Here is an 18,658-nt window from a genome sequence, read left to right as displayed (position 1 = left end):
CACGTGTAAATTTTGACCATTGAATTTGATGTATTTTGAGCTGTCTGCAGTTTTTTCAAGGAAGATTCCTTACAGCCAGCATCAATGGTATTGCAGCATTCGAAGTGTGATAATACTAATGTTTGTACTAAGGTGCTAAACATATCATTAGGGAGAGAGATGTTGCACCAGTGTTGTGTATCAGCCACTAGTATAAGTCAGGCAGGATTCTGTTTTAGGGGACGGGGAAATTGATGAAGAAACTGGGGGAATCTAAGGTTTCTTGGATCCTGGAGGATAAGTCTTGTTTGGATTCCTCTTAATCTTCGGCCATAGATCGGCTCCGAAATTCTTGTGGGTACTGTCCAGGTAGTGAATGGTTCCCAGTGGGGTAGGTTCTGGTCTAGGACCCAGTTCTTTCAGAGCAGCAAACAAGAGGGCTGGGAAGGTGATCAGGGACCCTTCAGGTTCTCTTATTCGCTCCAGTGAAGGTTTGGGAGCCCATCCTTCATTGGTTCTTATGGGGGGGGGGGGATTGATTGCAGCTGTTATACTGAAGATGGCTCCTTATAGCTCCAGATCAGTGGGTTATGGAGGTGGTTCGAGGAGGTGGAGTTTGCTTATCCTTTACCTGACACCTTTCTCGTGTCCCCCCCCCCCCCCCCCTTCATGCTTCCCAGAAGGTGGAGGCCATATATTCAATGTTAGAATGACTGTGCCAATTGGATGCAGTGGTCCCGGTCCCTCACTATGAAAGAGACTTGCCACAGTATTTAACCTATTTAGTGATCCTAATGAAGTCACCTTTTGTCCGATTCTTGATCTAAAAAGTGTAAACAATGTCCTGAAGGTTTCCTCGTTTCACATGGAGACCTTACGGTATTAGCAGTTCGTCGGGGGTAATTCCTGACATCTTTGTATTTTGCAGAGGCCTACTTGCACATCCTGATCCAGCAGAAACATCAGAGGTATATATGTTTGACAGTGTTGGGTAGCCATTTTCTGTTCTGGGACCTTCCTTTTGGCTTGGCCACCGCTCCAAGGACCTTTTCCAAAGTGATGGTGGTGATGAAAGAGAAGGAACCTTTGTTCATCCTTATCTTAACAATTGGTTGAGTTGGGTGAAGTCCCCGGAGGAGAGCAGGAGGGTCACAACCTGGTAATCTCATTGTTAAAGGAGTTAGGTTGAGTGGTGAACCTGGCCATGAGCTGCTGAGGATTGTTCCAACACTTGAAGTACCTAGGGGCTCATTTCGACACATGCTGCAACAAGGTGTTTCTTCCAGATGGTTGGATCAGAAAGCTGCAGTTGCAGGTCCAGGTGCCTCTCCACAGCTGAGACTGTTGGTGTGGGGTTTCCTGCAGGTTATCGGCTCTATGGCAGTGATGATCAATGATCAAGGCACTTCCCTGGGTGAGACTGAGAGCTCATATGCATCCTCTTCAACATGCCTTGCTGTCCCAGTGGTAGTCTCAGTTGGAGAAGGTGAATGTCTTCCTTCACAAGGAGAAGCAAAGTGCAGTCTGGCTTGGTGGCCGGACAAGACCAACCTGGTTTGCTGCATGGACTTGGAGTTGCCCAAGCAGCTGGTTGTGATGACCAATGCAAGTCTCAGTGTCTGGGTTGCACATTGTTAGGTATCGGTAGTGCAAGGGTGCTTGTCAACAGAAAGACATCTTGGCTGATCAGTTGACTGGAGATGACGGTCGTTTGCACCAAGCGGTGCAAGTGATGTCTGACAGTATGACGATGATCGCTTATGTAAATTGGCAAGGGGGCTCCAGAAGCCAGCAAGTGGATGTAGAAGTGACTCGGTTGATGCAGTGGGTGAAGAATTTTCTTCATTCTACTAGGTGCCCATGCTGACCCGGGAAAGTGGATGCTGTCTGATGAAGCCTTTTGTGTGATAGTAGTAGTGGGGCATGCAGGCGATGAACCTGATGGCAACAGCGTACAGCAGAAAGGTTGTCAGATTTTTCAGTCACAGGAAGCAGAGACTGTCTGAGGATCTTGATGCGCCAGTGCAGAGCTGGCCAGCAGATGATTATCTATATTCCCACCTTGGCTGTTAGGTTGGACCATTCAGAGAATAAAATGTCACCTGGGCCAAATAATTTTAGTGGTCCTGGACTGACCCAGATGGCCCTGGTACAGAGATCTAATCCAACTGAGGATGGGGGATCCCCCTCATCCTTCCTGTCTCAAGGGGGCTGTTGTTTCGGGGACCTGTCCTTATGCAGGACATGGATTGATTTTTGTCTTATGGAGTGGCTCTTGACAGGGCATGGCTCTTAAAGTGGGGAGTATTCTTTAAGGGTCATTAACACCTTGTCAAGTTCTAGGAAGTCTTCCATGTTCTTAGCCTACATCAAGTGTTTGGAGAATTTTTGAGGCTTGGCTGTTTTTAGCTCCGGGTCTTGCCTCTTTGTGCCTCAGTGGGTGAGATTCTGGATTTTTTGCAGTATGATTTGGACAGAGGTTTGGCACTGTTTTCCTGAGAGTGCATCTTGTGGCTATCATGAGTTTTTGGGGGTGAGTTGTTGGGCACTCCCAGCCGCTTCATCCGAATGTTTCCCAATTCTTCAGAGTAGTGAAATATCTTAGACCTGCACCTCAGACGGTGGTTCCTCCTTGGGATCTAAATCTAGTCTTGTCTGTTCTCTTACAGCACCTTTTGAACCTATACGCCAGTTGACAATCTAGGATCTTACTCTGAAAGTAGTCTTCTTGATGGAGGATTGCAAGCAGTGTCTTGTTAGGAACCATTTTTGGTTTTCTCATGAGAGAAGGTGGTAATGTGTCTCATGTGGTGGTCTCATTCTATTTCATTCAGTCTGTCTCCTTCCCAGTTTTTGAGGGACTTCAGGATTCAGAAGACAGGAATTGACTCTGCTAGTTGGATGTCGGGAGAATACTACGAGTCTGTTTGAAGTGTATAGAGGAGTTTTGCCATTTGGACAGGCTGTCTGTTTCGTTTGGGAGATCACAGAAGGGTCAAGCAGCCTTTAAGGCCACTGTTGCCAGCTGGATCAAGGAAGGGATTGCAACAACATATTTTCTGAAGGGTTGACAGTTACAGACAGTAGTGAAAGCCCATTCAACCAGGGCTCAGGTCTCTTCATGGGTGGAGCAGACATTGATGTCTTCCCAGAACGTTTACAGGGCTGCTGCCTGGTTCACTCTTCATTCCTTTGTTCGCCGCTATAGGCTGAATGTTCAGATGCTAACTTTGGGACCAAAGTATTGGTGGCTGTACTGGTTGCATCCCACCCTTGTTAAGTGCTGCTTTGGTACTTCTTATTTGGACTGGTTTGGAGAGTGAAGAAGGATGAGAAATTAGATCTTACCTTTTGTTGAGGCCTCTAAACCAGTTCAGAACCCTCCCAATCAGTGATACTTTTGGTTTTGCTCTAGGTAGTCAATGGAGAATACAGGGCTACAGTTTGGATGACGAAGTTTTTATTTGGGACTGGAGTTCCATCTCTAAGAGGTGGCCTCCATTTCTTCTGTTGGTTTGACTAGTGTCTACTTCAATAGATTATTTGCCCCTGGGTTTTGGGGGTTTCCATCTTGCTTTGTAATACTAGCTGGTTCAGGGATGCACATGACCTCCTATAGGGTGATGTCACTGCCTTAGTAGTCATGCATACATATTTTCAAAGCACTTAGCCTTCCAAAGTTCCATAGAAACCTATGGAACTTTGGAAGGCTAAGTGCTTTGAAAATATGCCTAATGGTCTCCATCTGCTGGCAGGAGGGCACAACCCATTCATCTGGACTGGTTTGGAGGCCGTAAGGAAATAAACAACAGGTAAGATCTAATTTCTCTTTGGACAAGCTCCTAAAAGAAAAGTCCATATGCTTGGAATGCCATCCGCGTGCCTGGAATATCTCAAAAATGATATGGCAGAATTAGAAAGGTACAGAAAAGGGTGATAAAAATGATGAAGTGGATGGGATTACTCACTATGAGGAAAGGTTAAGGAAGCTAGGGCTCCTCAGCTTGGAAAAGAGACAACTGAGGGAGATATGATAGCTGTCTATAAAATACTAAATGGAGTGGAATGGGTAGACGTGAATCACTTGTTATGCAAGGACTAGGGGGCAATGAAGCTACTAAATAGTAAATTTAAAACAAATCCGTGAAAATATTTCTTCACTCTGCATGTAATTAAACTCAAATTTATTGCCAGAAAATGTGGTAAAAACAGTTGTCCAAACCTTTTTACAAAACCTGTTAATCTAAGTAACTGAAAGAAAAGTCTATAAACCATTATTAAGATGGATGAGAAAATCAACTGCTTATTCTCGGGATAAGCAGCATAAAATCTGTTTTACTCTTTTGAAATCTTGCCAGGTACCTGTGATGTGGATTGGCCACTGTTGGAAACAAGATACAGGGCTGGATGGACCTTCAATCTGTCCCAGTATGGTGATGCTTATGTACCTATGTACCTATTCAGAGTTTACAGTCATGAGGTAGAAATCTATTGATTTATCTCAGGAGATCAGAAGCTGGTTGGGCGCAATAAGAGGGAAGGCACTTTTCTGGGGCGACTCCTAGCAATTGTCAATTTTTGCTGGGTGAAATAAAGTTATGTAATTATTTACAATTTTGTAGTCTGGTCAAAATGTAATTATTTTTAAAAGGCTACCATGTGCAAATTGATATAAGATGGATGAAAAACACAATTGAAATAGTGTATTCTGATTGTTTTTGAGATGTGAGGGAGGGAGTTTGGATCAGATACTATTTTGTTACCAGTATTTATGTTGCACATAGTGCATTTGGTTCCTAAATAGTATAGGGGAATGAAGGGACATACAGTACATACTGGAGCAGGTTCCTCAGTGGGGAGCCAATATCTGAATGTGATATGGCACAAAGGTAACACTCCTATTGGGGGGGCGGGGGGCTGCATCAGTATCATTTTTATCAGGATGCTAAAAAGAAACTTCAGAGCTATCAAGAATTTAAGAGATTCAAAATTTCAAATGATCCAATATTTTGAAACATAGGTTTGACAGAGACATTGATTTGCTCATTTATTACCAGACCATCCTTATTCTATATGGATTTTTCCCCCATAGGTATAGAATAAGGAAGTTCTTGAATAAGGCCCATTGTGTATGTCTTTCTCACCTTTCCTAGCCCCCTCTAATCGCTTTACCCTTCACCATCCTTCATCCTCTTCCTTCTAAACACTTAAAGCTTTAAACTTCGCTATAGTGTAGTCTGTAATGTACTTGTAACTTGGGCAACATCTTTAGTTCATTTTCCACTGACCTGAGAAGGAGCTGAGCTCTTGAAAACTAGTATGTAATATTTATGATAATTGTTTTTATTGGGCTCAAAATACAACTTGTTTGACCTTTCTATATCTAGCAGACAACTGACTGGATTTCCAATTGCTTTCCCATGTTTAGGTGCTTTTATTTAGCAAGGAGAGAGGGGAGGATCAATCTTGGATCTAGTCCCCCTGCTTCCTTGGGGGTGAGGTGGATAGCTTAACGGCAAATGGCAGAATAGAATTTTATAGTCTACTGTGCTTTTTTTTTTTTAATCTGTGGTCTTCAGGTTTTTTGTATTTCTTTTCATTGTCAGGATAAAAATACAAATGAAGCAGAGATAAAATCTTCCTTCAGTTCCTGGGTACAGTTGGGGAGTTCTGTGACTTTCCCTTGGATTATGGCATCTACAGATAGCATCCAGCTGCCTCTTAAAGAAGGTAATTTTGTGCTTTGTGTGCTTGAGGTTTCAGTAGTCCATCTTTATTAGAAGGTTAAAAACTCCACAGACTTTATTTAAGATATGTACAAAATGTCTTTACAGATGAATATTCTGTTTCCATTATGTAGCTCAAGTTTAAATATTAAATATTTTGTGTGGTGCTCTCAGGGCTGTTCATTAGAACCCGTGCATTTCAGGATATGTTTCTCTGAGTCTAATAGGCTCTCTAGAGAATAAAGGTAAATTAGTATTTCTTAATTGTTGCAATATTTCATTTACAGGAAGAGGATGGGAGGAGCTTAGGAATAGGCATTTCCTAGTCATTTGTCAAAACAACTGGGGAAAGATTTACAACAAATTGGTGTGTTTTTAGGTTGTCCTTCAAACTTTAACTCAGGTTCAATACCTACTTAACTAACTGGGTACTAAGAAGTATCAGAGCTCTCCTCCTCTCTCTCTCTTGTTGTGTTCTAGGTCAGAGTTCCTTGGCCCTGTCCTGGAAGCACACCTAGCCAGATACGTTTTCAGGACTGTCACAGTAAAGATGCATGGATTGAGTCTTCATTGAATGTTTATCTACTGTTCATTGTAAAAGTGCACGCATCCTCTTATACATACTTGCATTCTGCTGTCAGAAAAGTGCAATTCAAAATGCATTAATGAAGGAATATTTCCCCAATCTGCACCACATTCTGTACACTTTAAACTGGAAAGAACAATTACAGAAGTACTAGAAAGTAGTTAAAAGTAAGAAACCAAAAAGTCTTGATTGCACAATTCTTCCACACCTTTTGCTATAGCAAACTCAGATTAGCTCTGGTTTCAAAAAAATGCCTTAAGGCATTATGTGTGTGTGTGTATTTTATGTTGAAATAATTTTTATTAAGAAGTTTCAAACAACCAATCAAGATGAGCAACATCAAAGACGGTGTGAAAGATAGAGAAAATGTTTAAAGCGCCTTCGGATGGGTACTGCCAACGAAGAAAAGTCAAGAAGCAATACCAGGTCTGGATTCACAGATTATTTCCACAGCTGAGCAAGAACTGGAAAAATGTGGTCCCAAAAGGCAGCCACCTCTGGGCAGCTCCAAAACATGTTGCCCAAATTAGCTTCCTCAAGTTGACATTTGGGGTAGGAGTCACTGATAGTATACCCAGTACGGTGTGCCCGTCTTGGGGAGATATACAAGTGCAGAACAAATTTGTACAAAGTTTTCTAGTGGTGGACAGAATTGGAATACTTTGGAAAGTCTTTAGTCACAAAGACCTGCAACTGGTTTTGGGTAAGGGAGTAGGCAGATCTATGTTCCACTGGGATGCCAACTTAGCATAGTCTATGTTCACAGATAAGTATTGTAAACAATGGTAGTGCGTATATATTTTATTTAAAAACATTTATATTCACTACTCTGTAATGTTTGAATCAGGGGCGTATCTGGAATCCGGCGGTAGGGAGGGCCAGAGCCAGAGAGGGGGGGCACATTTTTGCCTCCCCCCCCCCGCCGCCGCTCCCCCCCCCCCCCCCCCCCCCCCGCCGTCAACCCTCCCCCGCTGCTTACTTTTGCTGGCGGGGTCCGACCCGCAATCTCCATATTTCGGCTTCCTCCGTGGCCATGTGCTTCCAGGAAGTAACGCCGCAGCGCTGATTCGTTGAATCTAGTTCGGCGTCCGACGTGCCGGGACGTCAGACGCCGAACTGGATTCAACGAATCAGCGCTGCAGCGTTACTTCCTGGAAGCACATGGCCACGGAGGAAGCCGAAATATGGAGATTGCGGGTCGGACCCCGCCAGCAAAAGTAAGCAGCGGGGGAGGGTTGACGGCGGGGAGGGGGGCCAGGGCGAAATCTGCGGGGGCCCAGGCCCCTGTGGCCCCACGCAGATACGCCCCTGGTTTGAATACATTACAAAAAGCAAACATAAGATAAAATGCAGTAACTAAAGTTATTGTACATAGTGTACATATGAATTACAAAAACAAACTGTTCATTTACAAATATTACAATATCATCCTATTTTAGGAACCATTAAAAGCTTTTTTTAAATAAAAATGCCATTACCTTTTTATGGAAGGTAACAATCAGAAATTCCTTATCAAGCAGGCTATTCCATATGATAGGTGCAATCTCTGAAAAGCTCTGTCACATGGTTTCGTTTTTCAAATAATCCTAACATTGGGGACATCAAAAAAATCACAGAGACAAGCATGAGAGAGTCTGATAGAAAAGTATTGTAACACTAAAGAAACAGTAGGGTTTGCTAATCCCTTATTAGATTTAAAAATCTTTAACAAAATTTATAAAGAATCCTATATGGAATAACAGAACTTATATTCCGCTAAAAGTTCTAAGCGGATTACAATAAAACTAAATAACTGGAACAGTATTAGTGAAAAATATAATAAGGTCTTCAAAAAAATAATTTCAAATTAATATTTCATCCTAAATCATTTAACACTGAAAAAAAGGTCTATAAAATCACTTTAGAGGTCAAAATGTCTCTAAGATGCATTTGCAAAACAAAAAAGTTTTCAAAAAATAAAATAATGAGTTACAACTTGTAATTCCTTGGGTAAATCATTCCAGGCTTTTACTGCTTGGTAGTCTAAAGAGGCACGAAATAATATGAAGAATGTTTTTCCTTTTAGGAGTAGACAATGAAAAGATGGAGTTAGTACACCTTCTGTGTCTTCTCTCAGAGGGTACAAATTGAAAATGGACATACATATAAGGAGGCAAAGTATCATACAAAATTTTATGAAGTACACATAAAAATGTAAAAAGAATCCTCCCTTCAATAGGAAGCAAGTGCAACCTCTGATAAAACATTGTTATTCTAGCAACCTTAGGTAAGGAAAAAAATGAACCTAATAGAAGTGTTCTGTAAAGTTTGGAGTTTTCTTAATAAAGTTTTTGAACAACTCAGAAAAATTAAATTGAAATAATTTATTTGTGACAACAGTGCCTGTACAAGCAATCTAAAATGCTCAATATCAAAATATTTACAAATTCTATGTAATTTATGCATTAATAAAAATATTTTTTAATTAACTGATTGATATGAGGTCCTAATGATAGTGTTTTATCAAAGAAGACTCCTAAAACTCTTAACTGTGAACACCAGAGCAAACGCTATATTATTTACCAAGATCAATACAAATAAAAATGTAGTTTTATCCTTAAATTTCATCCAAGATTCAATCAAACTCAGGCCTGCTCTGAGTTAACATTAATAGGAAGCACTATATTATATTGTCAGCAATATATATAAAAACAAGAACTAAAACCTGAATTTTCCAGTACAAATTCCTAGAGAGTGCATATAAACATTGAACAACATAGGAGGTAATGGCGAACCATGAGGAGTTCCATAGGTCCTCTTCCAACACTGAAAAAAAAAATTATTTTTTCATTACTTTATAGGTTCTGTCTACTAAAAATTAACATCCTTAACACTGCCTTTAATACCTAAATTATCAAGACTAGTTAACAAAATCTCATGGTTAACCAAATCAAATGTGCTAGAAAGATTGAACTGTAAAAGTAGGGCCTTTTTTCCCATCATTCATTAACAGTCTAAGCTTATCCAATAATGAATCCACCCCATTCTCATTTCTGAAATTTGGCCGAAAACCAGATTGTGAAACTTAATGATTGACGCCAGTAACACTACCAATATAGCATTTGAATAATTAAAGCAGGGAAAACTTAGTTTGCAAAATGCTCTGAAATTGAAGGGTCCAAGGTGATGAAGTATTTTAGCGTATGGACTGTACACTTTTTTTTTCTTACATGTCCTTTCAAGCTGAGCTGACAGTTGAGAAGTATCCCTAGGTACTTCTAACTTCTTCTATCGTCACAGGTGTGTCTAATCTATTAATTTTTGCAAACTTGGGCTTATTGAAGCTACCCCCAAATGAAACTATCTGTGCTTCTGTTTTTCTTTAAATTAATAACTAACTACTGAGTGGCCAACCAATTTATCACTTGAAAATAGTCAGCAAAGTGTTCTCAAGCCCTCTCTTAATGGAAAAAGGAATGTAATAACATAATATCATCTTCATACAGATAATGGACACCACAAGTTTTAAATATATCACAGAGCAGACGCAACAAGATCACTCTGGTACTCCAGTCTGTGTATATACCCATGATGAAAAATCTCCCTCAACCCTCACCTAAATCAAGTATCAAAACTTCCAACCCCAATTGCTAAAGCCTGTCCAATAAAATACAGCATTTTACACAATCAGAAGCTGATGCCACACCTACAAAGAGCAAAAAAAAATTGAATCCATAGTATCTAACCCTCTTCACATAGTATCGATAAGGGAAACAAGCAAGGTCTCTACCCCATAACATCCTAAAACTGTTATTGAGATCTAATAAAACAGGTTGAGCAACAAAATCCAGCAACTGAAAATAAACCATTCTTTCCAACAATTTTACAGGGACAGGGAGGGTAGAAATTGGACAAATAAATTTATATCTAGTGGATCCGTTTGAGGACATATACGTGAATGTTAACATTGCTGGCATTGTGCACTTCTCCAGGGACAGTGATACCAGATAATACAAAATACTCATGACCTGTGGTGCAATAGTTTGAACCCACCTACTGAGGCATAGATCCAATAGAGAGATGGTGATCCACATCGGGCACTATTTCACAGAGACTCTTCCTCGAGATAGGGACAAATGAAGTCCATTCAGGCTGGAAAACATCACCCAGCATTGCTAACTAGGACCATGGACAAATTCTGCATTGCGTTCTCGAGAACATATCCCTCACAGCTTGGAATTTGAGCAGGCCATGTTGACATCATTTCCTTGTCAGAGCCAGTGAGACAAGTGCGGGTGCCCTTATCTTAAAGAAAACCAGAAACAAGATCATATCTTCGTAAATGGTGGTGTTTCTCCATCTAGGTGAAACCCCTTAATGAAAGCCCTGCTTATTGTTCTCCAGAGAATGTTCTTTCGTATCTGTTTCAGCTATCAGAATCTGATCTCAAGACATCATTCGTTAGGATATATCTGGTGGCTTTCTCAGTTTTTCGCCAAAATACTTCAGGGAAAATTTCTCGCCACCAATTCTCTGGTCTCCCATTTCCTGAAGGGGTCTTATGAATCTAACCCCCCCCCCCCCCCCTTAGAATCACTCCTTCCTGCGTGGGACCTCATTATTATTTTAGCCAAACTCCTGGAAAGCCCATCAGTCATCTAACTTTGAAAGACAGTTGTCCTAGTAGCCATAACAGCAAGAAGAATTGGCAAGTTACAAGCATTTAGTACATTCCCCCCCACCACACACACACGTTCAGTTTTTCCATAACAGGGTGTTATTGAGGAACCATCCTAAATTTATTCCCAAAGTAATTTCAGAGTTCTGTGTGACCGATCAATCGTGTCACCTTTGTGCTCTCATCCATTTATTGCTATAGATTTTAATTTTGTTCCAGTGTACAGTGCCACTTTAACCAGTCTGTATGCAACAGGTGCAAGCGTGATGGGGGTCCTAGATTTGTTACGTTACAATAGAGCCTGCTTAATGAGGCATGTGGGAGATTGGCTATTAGGAACCACTTACCATTCACCGAGGGAAGCAGAGGAAAAGTGGGCTCATCCCTTAAGCTTGCCATATGAGTTGCAGGCTAAGCAATCTTCCCTTCCAAAACATATTAGGTCTAGCCTGTTGGTTCGACCGCTTCGGATGGTGTGGAGAGAATTAGGACGAGCATGGGCATTTAACGCACACCAGAGTGGGCTACTACCTATAATGGGGAATAAAGACTTTATGCCAGGAATGGATAACTCGAGATTCCGAGTTTGGAGACATAAAGTGATTACGGTTTTACAAGACATGGTAGATTCCACTGGTAAGATTAAGGGAGTGGAATCTTTAGGGTTAGGAAAGGTAACATGGATGGACACCTTTGCATATCAACAAATCTCCCATTACATTGCAGGTATCCCTAGGCAATATCTTGCTATGGATACTCCGAACAAAATTGCTCAGCTGTATGAAGTACCAACGGAAGACGCCATATCAATATCACTCTTACACAAAAGGCTTATGCACACTGATAGACCGAAACAAATGAATTACCTTACACTGAAATGGTCAGCAGACACCAAAAGAGGGATAACAAGGCAAATGTTGTTAAGCACTTTGAAGCAGGTCCCCAGAAAAATAGGTAGCGCAGAACTACGAGAATGCCAAGGACGGGTGATTTTTTTGTGCCTATACGTCTAAAATGAGACTACATAAAATGGGGGGAGTGGATTCACCTATATGCGAGCGGTGTAGAAAAGATCCATGCACTTTTTATCATGCTCTATGGGAATGCCGGGAGATCCGACGATTCTGGGCTAAAATATTTAGATTTATGGGCTATGTGTTGAATAAACATATTCTATTGCGCCCGGAATATGCTCTACTGGGTCTGGACGCTGTGGTGGGGGCCAGTGCTGTTCACCATAATTTATTGCTATATAAAGCATGTTTAATCGGTAAGAAATGCATAATGGTCAATTGGGTTAAACGAGAACCTCCTACATATTGGCAATGGCACAATAGATTCCACACCTTGTTGTTGATGGAATTACGAGACACCTACTTGAAATTTAAAAGACAAAGAGAACTATATTTGACTTGGAAAAGTTACATACATGTGCTTGCGCCTCGGGCGCGTAGTGCTGTACTTAACCGGTTGGGAGACCCCCACATTCCAATATGAGGAAGGCACCATTGCGAGGTCTTGGCCTACATCTCCTATATTTATGGACAGTTCCGGGGGGAGGATGGGAGGGTAGAGCAAAGAGTTGAGAAGAAATGGAATTGGGTGACTTAACCTAGAAACGTTTTGTAACCAATAGCTTCCATAAAGGGGGGGAAGAAGAAGAACAGAGGGAGGGGGAGGGATGGGAGGAGAGGGAAGGGGAAGGAGGGGAGGGGGAGGGAAAAAAGTGAAAACTGTACTGCCCTGACATAAGAGATTGGATGGAGTTGCACTGATGACATGTTAAATTTATGGTTATTAGTTACAAGCTGTAACTGTATTAAATGAGGCTGTTTTGAATAAAAAGATTTAAACATAAAAATGCGAACCTACAAGGAAACAAAAAGACAATGATATTGTGAAATTTTTCTCTACTCCTCACTCATCCCAAGCTGAATTTTCCTTTATAGCTTAGATTGCAGAAGAGCCTTGCTCTATTATGACCCTAGTAACATGGAAAAACTGGTTTGTAAATGAACACTTTCAAACTGGATAGCAGACTACATTTCTTTTTGTTATTTCTTTTTTGTTATGGATCTTCAACCTCCTGGGCACGTAGGGGCACACAAGCTAATGGCAAAGGTGACTTCTTTAGCTAACCTGAGGTCACTATCTATTGTGGATATCTGGAAAACAACATGGTTGTCAGTCCATATGTTCACAAGACATTGCTGTCTCGATTAGAAAATGACACGGGGACAAAGTTTGTCCCTGTCCCCTTGGTTACCGCGGGTCCCTTTGTCATTCTCTACTCTTATCTCATTCTTCGTTACAAGATGCAGCATTTGGTCAAGTAGTCCTATGTAGCTTCTTTGTACCTTAACTGCAGTTTGTTTTTAAAACATTTCACCACCCAATTCTTTACATCATGGCCCTCTGCTCAGGACTTATCTTGGAGTGTGTCTGCATCCCCCTGCTTTTCTGTGGAGAAAGCATAGTTGCTTACCTGTAACGGGGTTCGCTGTAGACAGGGATCTGCAGCTGCATTGACATGCCCTCTATTCCCTCAAAAAAAAAAATGAAGAAAGATGAACATCTTTACTATGATATGGACTGGAAGGGGAGGGCACCGAAGCAGCACGAGAACCTCCGTGCATATTCAGAGAGGCCAAAATTTAGATTTTGTGGGCCAAGGAGAGCTCTGGCATACAAGGCTCCATCAGATGACATTACCTTGGCATATAGCTGCATCCCGAAACCCTCATCAAAGGTAAGCAACTCTGCTTTCATTAAAACCATATTACTGGCTTGTAACCAAGATTCCACGATACAAATAATGATCAAATCATGTAATAAATCAGCCTTAGCACTGAGCGAGTGTTAAGAACACCTTCACTTCCAATTTCTGCTGCTGCAGTTACCACTCCAAAATGTACCAAGCTCAAAAACAAACAAAAAAAAAACAGGACTGTGTTTTTTTGAATTGGATTTACTCTCCCATAGGGCCCCATTGGTATCAGAACACCAAACTCCAGTTCCCTTACATCCATCTTGAAAAGTAATTTAGTAATCTTAACAAGGTAATCAATAGAAATAAAACAAAATAAAACTTGGAAAAGAAAATAAGATGATACCTTTTTTATTGGACATAACTTAATACATTTCTTGATTAGATTTCGAAGGTTGGCCTTCGTCAGATCAGAAATAAGCAAATGTTGGTAGATGACAGTATATATAAGTGAAACATCAAAGCATTCTAGTGGTAGTCTAACAGGATGGGGGTGGATAGGTGAGGGACAGGTGAGATATGCATGGAGACAGGAGGGGGACAAAGCAGTGCAATTTTATGTTTTATAATGGGCTAGAAAACCCAGATCTTTGTTAAGTCCTGTCTGGTGGATGTCAAAATATTTAATCATTCTGACTTCAAAGGTCTTACGTTCCTGTATTGTTTTAAAGTTCCCTTTTAAGATTCTTACCATCCTGTCTCTCACCTATCCACCCCATCCTGTTAGACTGCCACTAGAATGCTTTGATGTTTCACTTATATATACTGTCATCTGCCAACATTTGCTTATTTCCGATCTGACGAAGAAGGGCAACCTTTGAAAGCTAATCAAGAAATGTATTGTTATGTCCAATAAAAAAAGGTGGTATCTTATTTTCTTTTCCATGTTTTATTTTGTTTTATTTCCATTGATTACCTTGAAAAGTGGACTAACACGGCTACCACACCTCTCTACTCAAGATGTAATCTTAACAGAAATCGCTCATCATAAATAATCGGTGCTAAGTGATACGTGTAAAACTAACATAACACATTAGCCTGCTAACACCACAAAGCATGGTGATTGCATCAGTGGAACGGAACGGGGGGGGGGGGGGGGGGGGGAGCTTTTGAAAATTGAGAGAGAGATGGATCTTGCAAGTTACAGATAGATCCTGAAGAAAAGTATTTGACATAGATCTGGGACTGGAGTATAACAGATTTCACCTTTCAGGACAATGATTCTAAGCACAAACATAACACAACAGTGGATTGGTTCAGCAAGAAAAAAGAATGTCAAGTGGTCCAGACTAGAATCCAATAGAAATTTTGTGGCAAGACTTGACTGCAGCCCACCGATGATCTCCAACTAACCTGAAAGAGCTTGAGCCATGAAGAATGGGCAAAACTGCAAAGTTGATAGACTTTAATCCTCCTAAATGTCTCGTGGCCATTATTTCTGCAAAAGGAGTTTCCACCAAGTATTGTCAAGGGATGTGAAGACTGGTGCAATCAAGACTTTTAGGTTTCTTGTCATAATTATTTTTTGAATGTTTTATAGTTGTTGTTCTTTCTTGTTGGACCTGTACAGTATGTTCTGTAGATCAGGGAAACGCACTCCTGTTTTAATGTACTTTGAATTTTTAGCTAGCAGAATATGAAAAATGTACAAGGCTGTGAGAATTTTAGGTATTCTGAAATCCAGACTGGTTAGGTGTGCTTCACAGACACGGTTGAGAAACACTACTCAAAGCAACTTGCAGGGTCATATTCTGGGTTTGTTTTATTTTTCTTGGAAGCTTTCACTTCTCATGTGGACTTTTTCATGTTCTCTTACTGACTTTGCCCTCCCAACTCCCTAACTGTTGCATGGACAGGTCTGTAGCTGATAGGCACAGCTCTTATTTTTGAAATCTGGTACAAGTGCCAATAGGTATCACTGTTCAGCAATGACTGGGTGCTAAAAGTGTTGCCATACTGGGACAGACCAAAGGTCCATCAAGCCCAGTATCCTGTTTCCAACAGTGGCCAATCCAGGTCACAAGTACCTGGCGCGATCCCAAAACAGTACAATACGCCCCAGCCTACATGTCAGACCTGATAGACTTACCACCCAGGAATGCTAAAAAATCATCCCGAACATTCCTTAATCTTCACTTCCCCAACTGTAAAGGTCTAAAATACAAACTAATTCATGCGTCAACTTTTTCCTACCTGAGCACACAATTCTGGAACGCGCTGCCGTGCAACTTAAAAACGATCTATGAACTAACTTCCGCAAACTACTTAAGACCCATCTCTTTAACAAGGCATACAACAAAGATCAACAAATATGAACTCCTATACATATATCTAGAACTGCCTTCCAATATTTGCTTGTCAAACTACTATCATGTTTCATCATTATCATGTTACCCAAGATCCTTCTGTTATACTAAATGTATATTTTCTTATATACTTCCACTACTCATGTATTGTAAGCCACATTGAGCCTGCAAAGAGGTGGGAAAATGTGGGATACAAATGCAATAAATAAATAAATAAAATGCTGCTTATCTCAGAAATAAGCAGTGGATTTTTCCAAGTCCATTTTAATAATGGCTTATGGACTTTTCTTTTAGGAAGATATCCAAACCCTTTTTAAACCCCACTAAGCTAACTGCTTTTACCACATTCTCTAGCAACGAATTCGAGTTTGAAGAAATATTTTCTCTGGTTTGTTTTAAATGTCCTACTTTGTAGCTTCGTTGCGTGCCCCTTAGTCCTAATATTTTTAAAAAGAGTAACCAAGCGATTCATGCCTACCCATTCCACTCCTCAGTATTTTATATACCTCTATCATATCTCCTTTCAGATGTGTTTTCTTCAAACTGAAGAACCCAAGCCATTTCAGCCTTTCCTCATAGGGAAGTTGTCCCATCCCCTTTATCATTTTCCTCACCCTTCTCTGTACATTTTCTAATTCCACTATATCTTTTTTTTTGAGATGCAGCAACCAGATTTATTGCGCATAGTATTCAAGGTGTGGTTGCATGATGGAGTGATACAAAGGCATTATAACAACCTCATTTTTATTGACCCTTCCTTTCCTAATAATATCAAACATTTTATTTGCTGTCGCAGCACACTGAACAGAGGGTTTCAAAGTATTGTCAGCAATGACTCCTGGCTCCTTTTCCTGGTCGATGACTTCTAACTTGGAACTTTGCATCACGTAACTATAGTTTGGGTTCCTCTTTCCCACATTCATCACCTTGCACTTGCTCACATTAAACATCTGCCATTTGGATGCCCAGTCTTGTAAGGTTGTCTTGCAATTTTTCACAATCCTGTTGCGATTTAACAACTTTGAATAACTTTTTGTGGTTGGCAAATTTAATTACCTCACTAGTTATTCCCATATCTAGATCATTTATAAATTTGTTAAAAAGCAGCAGTCCCAACAAAGACCCCTGTGGAACTCCACAATCTACCTTGAGTATTGTGTTCAATTCTGGTTGCCGCATCTCAAGAAAGATATAGTGGAACTGGAAAAGGTGCAGCGAAGGGCGACTAAAATGATAGCGGGGATGGGATGACTTCCCTATGAAGAAAGACTAAGGAGGCTAGGTCTTTTCAGCTTGGTATAGAGATGGCTGAGGGGAGACATGATAGAGGTATATAAAATAATGAGTGGAGTGGAACAGGTGGATGTGAAGCGTCTGTTCACGCTTTCCAAAAATGCTAGGACTAGGGGACATGCGATGAATCTACAGTGTAGTAAATTTAAAACAAATCGCAGAAAAAGTTTCTTCACCCAATGCTAATTAAACTCTGGAATTCGTTGCCGGAGAACGTGGTGAAGGCGGTTCACTTGGCAGAGTTTAAAAAGGAGTTAGACGGTTTCCTAAAGGACAAGTCCATAAACCACTACTAAATGGACTTGGGAAAAATCCACAATTTCAGGAATAACATGTATAGAATGTACGTTTGGGAAGCTTGCCAGGTGCCCTTGGCTTGGATTGGCCGCTGTCGTGGATAGGATGCTGGGCTCGATGACCCTTGGTCTTTTCCCAGTGTGGCATTACTTATGTACTTATGTACCCTTCTTCATTGAAAATACCATTTAACCCTACTCTCTGTTTTCTATCCTTTAAACAGTTTTTAATCCACAATAGAACACTACCTCCTATCCCATGACTTTCCAATTTCTCTGGAGTCTTTCATGAGGTACTTTGTCAAACACCTTTTAAAAATCCAGATACACAATATCGACCGGCTCACCTTTATTCACATGTTTTGTTCACCCCTTCAAAGAAATGTAGTAGATTGGTGAGGCAAGATTTTCCTTCACTAAATCCATGTTGGCTTTGTCTCATTAATCCATGCTTTTGAATATGCTCTGTAATTTTGTGGTTTATAATAGTCTCTACCACTTTGCCTGGCACCGATGTCAGGCTTACCAGTCTATAACTTCCCAGATAACCTCTGGAACCCTTTATCGGTGTTACATTGGCCACCCTCCAATCTTCCGGTACCATGCTTGATTTTAAAGATAAATTACTTATTACTAGCAATAGCTCTGCAAGTTTATTTTTCAATTTTATCAATACTCTGGGATGTATACCATCCGGTCCTGGCGAATTGCTACTTTTCAATTTGTTAAATTACAGCATTACATCTTCTAGGTTTACAGAGATTTGATTCAGTTTCTCTGACTTGTCAACATTGAATACCATTTCTGGCACCGGTATCTCTCCCACAACTTCTTCGGTGAAGACCGAAGCAAAGAATTCATTGAATCTCTCTGCCATGGTCTTGTCTTTCCTGAGTGCCCCTTTTACCCCTCGGTCATCTAGCAGTCCAACCGATTCTTTTGCCAGCTTCTTGCTTGTAATATACCTTATAAAGTTTTTACTATGTGTTTTTGCCTCCAACACAATCTTCTTTTTAAATTCTCTCTTTGCCTTCTTTATCAGAGCTTT

The 18,658-nt window shown here is 40.7% G+C and overlaps 1 protein-coding gene across 1 annotated transcript in view; it reads left to right on the top strand.

Annotated features, from left to right (window-relative positions):
* The window catches only part of PEX1 (peroxisomal biogenesis factor 1), a 165,896-nt gene that overhangs the window by 37,790 nt on the left and 109,448 nt on the right, over positions 1-18,658 (top strand). The window contains 1 exon segment of the mRNA XM_030200341.1: positions 5,586-5,709. Within this exon segment, the coding sequence (XP_030056201.1) occupies positions 5,586-5,709 (124 nt within the window).

Source organism: Microcaecilia unicolor, chromosome 1 (genome assembly GCF_901765095.1).
Source record: "Microcaecilia unicolor chromosome 1, aMicUni1.1, whole genome shotgun sequence".
Lineage (NCBI taxonomy): Eukaryota > Metazoa > Chordata > Amphibia > Gymnophiona > Siphonopidae > Microcaecilia > Microcaecilia unicolor.
This window is presented reverse-complemented; position numbering and strand designations above follow the sequence as displayed.